The sequence below is a fragment of the Xiphias gladius genome, chromosome 15 (genome assembly GCF_016859285.1).
Source record: "Xiphias gladius isolate SHS-SW01 ecotype Sanya breed wild chromosome 15, ASM1685928v1, whole genome shotgun sequence".
NCBI classification, from domain to species: domain Eukaryota; kingdom Metazoa; phylum Chordata; class Actinopteri; order Istiophoriformes; family Xiphiidae; genus Xiphias; species Xiphias gladius.
The window spans coordinates 29,746,441-29,756,739 of NC_053414.1; the positions used below are offsets into that span (position 1 = coordinate 29,746,441).

Sequence of the window (10,299 nt, forward strand, 5' to 3'; positions counted from 1 at the left end):
AGCCTAACAGCCAATGGGAAAACTCAAACACTCGGCCGGCACTCAGTCAGGAAGCATTCAGCTGACCAATCGTGTAACTTCATCACTCAGTCAGTCGGTCAGTCAGTCAGTCACGGACATTTGCATTTATAAAGCTGGCCCCACTGTTGCAGTCCAGCCAAAAACTACATTTGCCAAAAATCAGCATGTTATTATTGTCACTGTGAGCATGATATCATGCTGATGTTAGTACTTAGCTCAAAGCACCACTGTGCTTGTGTACAGTTTCACAGCACCACTAGCCTGGCTGCAGACTCTTAGCCTTAACAACATTGTGCTTGCCATGTTAATTACTGAGATCTTGGGATGTGGTGGCAGCCCTGAAAAGAAGCTAAACAAGGCAAAAAACACAAGCAGTGAGATGATCAGACAGGTTTTAAACAAACCAAACTGGTTCCAGCTTCCTAGTTGCTACTTTTCCCTGTTTTATATTATTGAAATCAACCATATCATCTTAAAGATTGATACTGAATGATTCTTCAAACGTCTGGGTTGCTTTCAATTAGAAAGTTTTTTTCACATTTAATGACAACCAATTAAATTTTTGATCTGGGCATGGCACCTACAGTAGGGTTAAAAGAGTACTCTAGAGTATTTATGTCGGACCATCAGACTCACAGATGGATAGCTTAAAAAAAAGGATAAAAATTGATGCAGCAGAACCTGAGATATCACCAGATGCATACTAGTAGCTATTAACATAGCCTGTTGAAGCTTAAGGATTAGCCTCAAAAAGAGATGAGGAGCAGCTACAGAGGTCTGGTAAGCCACACTCCCGGATTTTTTTTTAATTTTCAAACATTTTGTCTTCATCCCTAGCACACACTGACTTAAGTTGCTTAAAATCACTCACATCGTACTCCCCAAGACCTGTAAAACAGATTTTGATGGATAAAATCAGATGTAACACCGTGGTCCTGGTTGTTAAAAAAAACAAAAGACAGCCAACAATAATTGCAGATTGTAACAGGTGATGAATTGCCGTCTCCCACATGAAAGTCAGGCACATTACACCTGTACACCCTTTAACATCCTTCCCTTCACACACAGAGCACCTTTTTAAAAGGCGCAGATTCTTTCCTCTTAAAGGTCAGACAAAGCATGTCTCAGTAACTAGCCATAAGGGTTTGTTTTATGCATTTTATGGGACAGGAGCAGAAATCACCAGAGTGGGCCGACACTTTGTGAAAATCGAGGTTATTTAGCAAAAACCTTGCAGTCCTCCAGTGTGTGGTAGGGGCTGAAGCCACCGGGGTATGTGCTTTAAATTTAGCATGAGAGGAAGAAAGAGCATGTACAGTATAATAAGCCGGAGGAGAGAATAAGATGAACTTTGACCACGGCTCCCTTTATAGATGACAGCGGCGACCTTGGAAGGGTGAGAAAGGAGATTGATGATGGGTATTTTGTTTAATGAGCTCATGAGAGAATCACCCCTCTCTCTGAGGGGAGGCCAATCGTCTCCCACTCAAGATAAAAAAGACAAGTGTCAGTGTGATCTGCAGGAGTCACCTCCGTCCATCCTTGTCATACCTTGTACACATCATAAATAACAGAACTGAACATTAAATTTCCTTCCATCTAGGTCTAAAAATAGCAACAGGCATGGTTGACGCTGGGAATCCATGCATGTATAAGGACTGGTCCAATGAGAAACAGGCTGCATTACACCACAAATCATGGTTTTACATGACATGAAAGCATTTTCAAAGTCACCTACATGTGGTCGATTTAAATCCTTTTAAAAAGGACTCAGTGATTTTAAACTTTACAAACAAATCATCTTCATACACTATCCTTGAGTGCCTCAAACAGAAGTTGCTGGTTGACGATAAGACAAAAGGGTCGCCATGGAAACAGGGATTTTCTCTGAGATGTGTCCACCATGGGGAAAATCATGAGGTAAACACAGAGGAAGGGAACGGGAGAGATGAAGAGAGAGTCGGTGCGAGACTGAGAGGGAGAGCTATGTGGAGGGAGTGTGAATGAAACCTGCAGAATCCTAAAAAAATGTGATGGGGACCTAATGTGAAAGCCGCTGAGGCAGACAGAATGTCACCGCCTGCTGTAGCCTGCGCTCATGGGAAATTATCTGACCTCACAATCTGGGTTACCCCACATTAAGGAAGAGAAAACATGGGGACCAGAAAGACAGAACATGTGGGGTGATCATTTGTTTCCCACTTTTGCTCCTCTTTTTTCCATCTCCCCCTCTCTGTTCTGGGGGGAGGGAGGAGGAGAATACTTGCGTGTCCTGTTTCTTTCATCTTGTCTCCGTCTTACCTGGAGCAGTGCAGTTCTTAGATTCTTCACTCTCTATTTCCTCCAGGCTGCTGTTGTCCCTTTCCTGCAGTAGCCTCCTTCCTCCCCATCTCTCCTGGTCCTCGCTGCTCTGCCTGGAGATGTCGAAGCCTTGTTTGTCACAGAAAAAAGTCTACTTTCAAAATAGATTCAAGGGACGTTTTAGCAAAGCTACAACACCTAGTTGGGGCATTTTAATACACAAAATCTTTAGTCCAAAACTGCGATATGATACCTGAGTTTCAGTAGTGATACCAAAACTATCCTCTCTCTTTAAATTAACTTGAGAAATATGTGCGTAGCTAAATAAAGTAGTCTAAATTTAAAAAATTATGATTTATTTCAGAAAATGTCTGATGAAAGAATAAATAAGGATAACAACAATTTTCAGTTCATTGCATGTCCAATTGGTGGAAAATGTGTGTAAAAAAAGTCTTGGTCCCAGTCAGTCAGACTGTAGAATATCACTTTTGAGGCATATCAGATGGTGCGATAAATGTCTGGTGAAACGTAATGCATTAACGTAAATAAGAAAAAAAAACAGCTGCAAGTAGAGACATGTCCAAAAGTCACACCAACCATCTATGCCATTCTCGTGTTTTGAAAATGCAAAACAATAAACCCGGGTTGACCATGTGCTGGCTCAAAACTCAAAAGAGGAGGAGGAGGAGATTGACAAGCTGGTATCAGGCAGGAAAAAGAGGGCGACATGAAATGTTGACTTTGCAAAGTGAGTTTGAGGTAGATACTGTGTATTTGTTTCAGCAGCATTATGCTAGCTGCCCATTTCATTACATAACCCATTTGTTTAGTCTGCAAATGTGGGTTGTAGAGACAGTCCCATTGTTGGTTTTTGGTCGTACACTGATAGATACCCCGTGGAGTTTTTGATCCCTGGTAGCGTTTGGAGCAGTGTTTTTATCAGTGGGTCATTTTGTTTGTCTCATGCGTGCAAAAGAGGAGGTACATGCACACAAGTGACACGATACATGTTCTTCCCAGTGGTTTCACACTATTGCACTGATCTGGCATTAATGAGCCAAGAAACACAGCCATGTGCCAGAAAAGGAAGGGGAGAAGACAGCTAGCAGGTAAAGGTGGATATAAGCAATGCAGCTTTTTAAATGTTCAAAATTTGGCTTTACAGATATTTTCTGTGTATGGAAATGCCTTCAACTCATTTGTTAGGCATCAGACACACAGCACATTTTGGTGACTAACACTAAATGTAAACATCATTTTTATTTGTTTGCAAGAAAAGTCCAAATGGCACCTTTAATTCTGAGACCGCCGGAGTATTGACACAGGTTTTCTTTGGTTGTTAAAGCTCTAAGTGTCTCAGAGTAAAAACTAAGACCGCAATTTTTAATTTACGACTAAAGATTTAGTCACAATTCTCCCACAACTGTCAACTTTCACCTTTGACAGCCTAAAATCTCCTGTTAGAGTATGAATCTGAGCAAGCATGCAATGGCAACTTTTGGTGCTTAACAGTTTTCGATAATAGGACATATTTTAGTCAGTATCAAACAATAACTGACCAAATATATCCAATACCCGGTCTTAATACAAAATGACTTTTACGAATAGCAGAAGGCAAAGCTAGCCAATTACGCTCATGAATGTCAATGACTTATTAATCATATCTCTTTGGACAAACCTCTCAAGAAAAGACAAAGATGAGTACAGATATTTCTGCACATTCACAATTAAGGCAATTTTACTGTCATTAACTGGACCTTTTTAGTTTCTACATATAACTTACAAGTTTGTGTCTCTCAAATGTTGCAGATAGCAAAGTGCATGTCAAGCAATTTGTTTTATTTTTCATGACCAGGATTGTGTCCTCTGTCACATTAAAGTTTGATGCTTTATGTAATAGTAGGGAGGTGAACAGCTGGAGGAGTGCACCACAGATGTGTCAGTTTGCTATCTCCCCCTCCTTCCCCCACCCTCCAATTCATACATTGAAGGGGAATTTCATGATTTTCCAAAACAAAATCCTCTTGGGGAGTGCAGCAACAGTGCAGCACACAAAGTGGCTCCCACTGTGGCTACATCTGCACATTCTTCAAGGCAGCAGCAACACCAATGAATTCATTTCATACTTCAGAGAGCTCAGCAGGAGCACTCTGCCCTTTCCACCCTGCCAACTACAAGTCTGGCCTAAGAGAGGGATTCAAATAGAATTAAAAAGCCCAGTTATTCAATAGTCCTCAGGGCAAGGCTGAACTTCTCACCTGACCTCACCTTCAGTACACCACACACAGCAGCTACAGCAGCAGAGAGGTTTGCATGCCAGCACTGTACTGTTCCCTCCCTCCTTCTATCTTTCCCTATCTTGCACACGGAGAGGAGAAGACGAGTGTGGGACTGATTAATGTGCTACTGTGAGGAGGCGTTGAGTGCTCTGCTTCCAGCTCCACAACATCAAGCTCAATTTAGCAGAACTTCATTAAGCGCATCATAAATAATCAACTTTAATTGATATTCCGGAAAGCTGATTAAGAGTTAACAAGAACACAATGGGGACAAGAGTAATGCATTAAAACGCCCCGGTGTCGTCTCTTGTTCGCCTCTAATTTTGAGCACATGCAGAGAGCAGCACTGTTACATTTCCATGTAACCAGAATACGCAGTGAGGAGGAAAGAAGGGAAAAAAATGAGTCGCACTGATGATGCACAAATCATGAGTGTATGAATATTCATGCAGGCCTTCTGTCCATGGAGAGTGATAAATACTTCTCACTATAGCTGACGCTGACTCAGTAATCAAGTGGAGTGTTGGGGGCACAGTCAATGGTAGATTAAAGGAGAAAGATAGGAACATGTAGACATCCAGTCAAGTGGTACAGATGTTTGCTCTTAGGAAGTTATGAAGTTATTTTTTTAATCAGGGTTTCATTTGCATCTAGATGCTTTGGCGAATCATTTAACACACATGTCAGTACAGCTTTGAATTAAATCTAGAAAGCGGGAGAGGAACACTGTGCAACCATTTGCTGTAACCTGGAGATGTGTAGGCCTATACCCTGGGGCTCATTGCCCTGATTTCACCGCTCTGCAGCTAAAACACCTGAACATGCAGGAGCCTCTGCATCCCTCAGCTCAGAATAGTTTTCCATAGTTAAAGCTCAGATGTATTCCCATTATAGCCTGCTGTGTACCTGCCTGACAGTACTGACACCTTGACGTTTGCCCCAATTTTTTTATCAGGTCAAATGAAGGCAAAAGTTAATTCTAAAAGCATATAACTCTCTTTAACTAATTGGTTTAGCCCGTTTTAACATAATAACAGAAGGCAGTGGTTTCGATGGACATCTTATCTTGCAAATGGTAAAAAAACACACTTTTGTAGGCTATGCTCGTGTTTGATAAAATGAGCTAGCTAAAAAAACAACTGAAGAGTTTTGGGAGGACATTAACGCCACAGAGCAAAAACTTCCATCCCCCATAAGAACAGGCAATTCCAAAGACACCATGTCACGTTTCACAGTGATACCATAACCATACAGTTCAATTAGAAACAGAGTCAGTGTAGCCCACTATTCGTCCTGGTGGGAGTATTAAGAGTAACATTCAGTGTAAGTGATGACAGGGAGATGCTTTTAAATACGCTGTTTTTCACATTGCAGCTGCCCACACTAATGTCAGTCTCTTCATTTGGTGCCAAAGGGGATACAATGATGACAATTAACTGTTAAGAAGGGGCACAGTGGCAAACATGTACTGTAATGAAACAAACGAGCTAACTGCTGGGGAATGCAGCTCTCCTTCACCGGCATCCCAGCGCTCCGTACAGGAGCCGAACAAGCCGCTAAATGCTCACCTGAATTTTCAGCTAAGTAGGAAAACCCCTTTACGACCAGAAGCAAGCCGCCAAACACACATATCTGGATCAAAACCAACTCCTTTCGCCTTTTCCGCCTGGCTTTGACCCTCTTCTGGCTCGGCATCACATGCATCGGCCGATTCCGGAGTCGGATACCCGGCAGAGACATCCCCTCTACCGCTGCCACATCCATGCGGATCCCCGAAGAGTGAAGAAAAAAAAAAAGAAAAAAAAAACAAGAAAAGAAAAAGAGAGCAACCTCCTTTAATTCGCAGGGAACCGACTTGTCTCCCGGGAATAGATGAAAAAGTAGGGGCAGGGGAGAATGTTTAAAAAAAAAAAAAAAAAAAAAAAAGTTGGAAATTGGTGGGATGCTGTGACGGCCGTTTGACAAACACGGCGAAACTTCAGGACGAGCCGGGGCTGTCGTCTTGTGTCATGTTGCAATGAGGTTTGGGAAGTAGTAGGGCAGAGGACGGCTGCACCAGCTCTCCATGGATGCGTCCCTCTGCTGAGCGTTGAGGCAGAGAGACACCGAGAGAAAGAGAGGGAGGGAGGAAGAGAGAGGGGAGGGTGCGCGTGGGCATGCCCACACACACACACACACACACACACACACACACAAGAAGACAAAGTGAAACCCAGGTCAGAAATCTTTTTATTTTTTGATAATGGAAAAATAAGCTTATTATATGTGTGTTCGATATTTGTACAAGGAAATCTCCACCCATATGACACTACACTTGTTATGTCCTTTCTGGTATTTTTTATTCATTATTGCACAATGTCAACATTAAGATTGACAGTCATTAAAGCTGCATTGACTGATTTCTGGCTGCCTTCTGCAGCTGGAAACAAGGTAGATGAGTGCACTGAGACGGAACCAAAACAGTTCAGCTGCCGCCCTAAAACCAAAACACTGAGCTGAAAGAAGCTAAAATGCTCTCTAGGGCTGAGGGGAACAGCAGAGTCGGGTGATCCTTCTCGTCAGTATTAGCGACACCTTTCACATGAAGTTGACTTTCTGGTGTTAATTCGCTGGAAATAAAATATTTATCACATAAACACATGTGTAAAAGTGCATACAGTGTATTTGGACACACAGCAGTGATAGTCCCGCAGTTATGGTAGATGATGAATGGAAAACACTTAGACATTGTTTGGACTATGAGGATTTCTTACACAGAAGGCAAGAAAATTTTTACTTCTGAGTAAGTCTCCCATAAATGAGTGTCAACCTCTGTGTGTGTGAAACTATGCTGAGAAACTGTGCCTTCCGTGGATAAACTTATTTAAAATGTGCCTGTTTTCAGAATAGATTGTTGGAATACTTTAAGAACAGGTATGTGCATATTTACATTTTATTTAGAAATTTACTAATAGTAAAATAACACACCTGAGGTGCAGGTAAAAAACCCCACTTATGACAGATAAGTACACTTTATGCCACTTTGTATGTGTGGTGGAATCAAATGAAATTAAAGTATAGAGGAGATCAAAACTACAAGCTGTTTGTTGGGTGTGCCTTTCACTGCCATCTTCTGGGAGTATCTTTTAGTGATAGGACAATTACAGTGTATTGCGGAAGAATAATTTCAACTTTTGTCTGTAAAGCTGCATCGGTTTTGTAATAACCGATGTAGTAGTTTTGGACTAATACCACTCGCCCAATCGAACATACAGAAACCCTGTGGACAGCAGCCAAACACTAGAGCAATGCTTTCCAGGCAAACTTCCTCTTCTACAAATAACAGTAATAATGTTCTAAATATGTCAGTGATCTCAGCCAAAAGTGAATTCCATCCCCTCTGAACATGGATAAAAGACAACAGTAATTTGGCTTAAAATAAAAGTTAGAACGTTCACAGCAGCATATCATTCATCAATACCCAGGACAGATCAGATGTACAGTCGTATGTTTTTTGATTAAACAATAGCACTTAGGTCATATGGGTTGATTTCATTTGTACCCGTTTGAACATGTCTGCTCACTCACTGCATGTGTTTTCACAAAACGGAGAAGAACCACAGATTCCACTATGGGTCTTCCATTTCTGAGCTGTATGCAATGATTTGAGTGAAACAAAACTTTAGGATAATGGGAAATACTTTATCTTGGCCAAGTGGGTTTCTTGATTGTCGAGCCTGAGGTTTCATATAAATAGCACTGGAAACTTTCCAGCAAGAATGGAAAAAGTGGTCAGGGCTCTAGGCAACTGGTTTCATTGTGCTTTTTTAACCCTTTGGAGAATGGGGCCAAGACAGATCAAACAGGAGACAAGGAATGCAGAGAAGGAAAGCAAGAGATATGACTGAGAGCTGCCCATCATATTTTGAAGAAAAATAATCAGTTTATGTGTCCAAAAAAAACGTTTTCCAAATTAGATAAACATACCACCTATTTTTTAGCATTACATACTGTTAGAAAGCAAACTACTGGGGCAATCCACACATGACTGGAGGTCTTAAAGCTGCCATGGAACCTGACCTGTCTAACTTGCAGAGCAAGCTCGGACTGGGCATGGAGTTACTAAACAAGATGAATTCCCAACCTCTAAGAGGCACACAAAAGAAGAGAAAAAAAACGTAAGGGGAAGGAGGGAAGAGGAAGGAGGAGGGGGGCAAGAAATTAAATCCAGTTAAATTGTTTTTCCATTGCCAGTGGGCTTGGCAAAAGACTCTCACACACATACAAGATGTAAGATAAGTTGTAGAGAAGACAACCAGAAACAGTGTGGCTTCGGATGTAAGAGAATGCTTGGAATTTAACCCACTTTCCCATGTCCGACTGACACCGCGCCCACTCCTACTTCCCTGCCCTGCAGCTCAGGGTATCCACAGAGAGTCACATAAACAGCCATGTTGGTTTTAAATACACAGGTGATTCCATAAGAGACAAACCTTTAACATCTGTCCCACTCAACACTCCCTGTTCTTAGCCCATTACAGCTTTGATCAATTATAGTCCTCTCAGATGTTTGGTACAGTACATCACTAATCCAGGGTTCCATAGACTACTTCCTCCTCTTAATGTAAAACCTGTCAAGCATTGGGATCACAATGCAGTCATTGCAGAGGAAACCTGCAGTTCTAGGACAATTTGAAGCGGTACTAACACTAGCTAGCTAGCAGACGTATTTGGGTCATGTCTTCCCTCTCTTCCCTAGTCCGGGCAATTGCAGCTACTCTCTCTCCCTTTCCTGATGCTCTCCACCGCAACATGGAGAAACCTCAGCTCAGCACCATTGGAGAGAGAGAGAAAGAGGGGGGTATTATACGGCATGGTTGGCTATGAATAGCTTGCTTGAACTAAAAAAAAAAAAGCTAAAGAGCTCAAGTTGGGACTCTATAGACAGGCCAGGTGGTGATGCTAAAAGGAGAAATAAGGACAAGCATCCTTGCTTTTGCATCATATAAAGGGAGCAGAATAAACAGTGGAAAAAGACACACAAATTTTTTCTATTGACACCTTTATAAAATGACAACAAAATGTACATTCAGATCTGTCAAGTGACAGTAGTACAGTGTAATAATCAAAAACTTTAATAAACAATGTATGCATTTTTGTGAGGCCAAAGTCTGCCCAGCCACACTGGTGCCAGTGTTTGCTGACAGTGAAGCACAGTTGACCCCTTCCGAAGAGGTAAAGTACAGGTAATTGAGACAAACTGATTTGTAGTCACTAAGCTGAAGTCCCTCGATCCTAGACTTAAAATCGACAGCTGAAGCCAGCACTATGGTACAATTTCTCCCTGCAGTCAAAACGACTTCTTCCTCTGAGTGGGTACATGGGTACACACAGGTAACATTTTAGGATTTTAAGTCCAACTGAAATTACAATTAGTAGTTTTGCAGTCAAAAGTCATGTCAAAGTAATTTTTAAATGTATTCCTAGTATCTTTTTATCAGTGAAAGGAAAAAATGTCTCTGGGGACTAAAAATTCTCCTTTAGCCTCCAAGCTTATGAGTGGGCAGGTTTGATCGTCAGCTGAGCCAGTATACAAACTTTCCCTACTTACTGTAGTTTTCAAGCTGAGGACAGACAGAATTTTTTTTTTTTTTTAGCAATGGTACTGCAGAGTAAGGACCACACCAATTAGCATCTAAAACGTCTGATGATAACATTT

The 10,299-nt window shown here is 41.6% G+C and overlaps 1 protein-coding gene across 2 annotated transcripts in view; it reads right to left on the reverse strand.

The window, feature by feature from the left end:
- The window catches only part of LOC120800318 (sodium/potassium/calcium exchanger 3-like), a 47,571-nt gene extending 41,206 nt beyond the window's left edge, over nucleotides 1-6,365 (reverse strand). Inside the window, exons 1-3 of one of the 2 annotated variants that reach the window (XM_040146337.1) lie at nucleotides 6,170-6,365; nucleotides 2,542-2,548; nucleotides 2,323-2,435 (exon numbers count right to left, since the gene is read on the reverse strand). In XM_040146337.1, the coding sequence (XP_040002271.1) occupies nucleotides 2,323-2,435; nucleotides 2,542-2,548; nucleotides 6,170-6,365 (316 nt within the window). Of the gene's footprint in view, nucleotides 1-2,322; nucleotides 2,452-2,541; nucleotides 2,549-6,169 lie in introns of both variants that reach the window. The other variant, XM_040146336.1, reaches the window with a different exon arrangement.
- Between the last annotated feature and the right edge of the window lie 3,934 nt (nucleotides 6,366-10,299).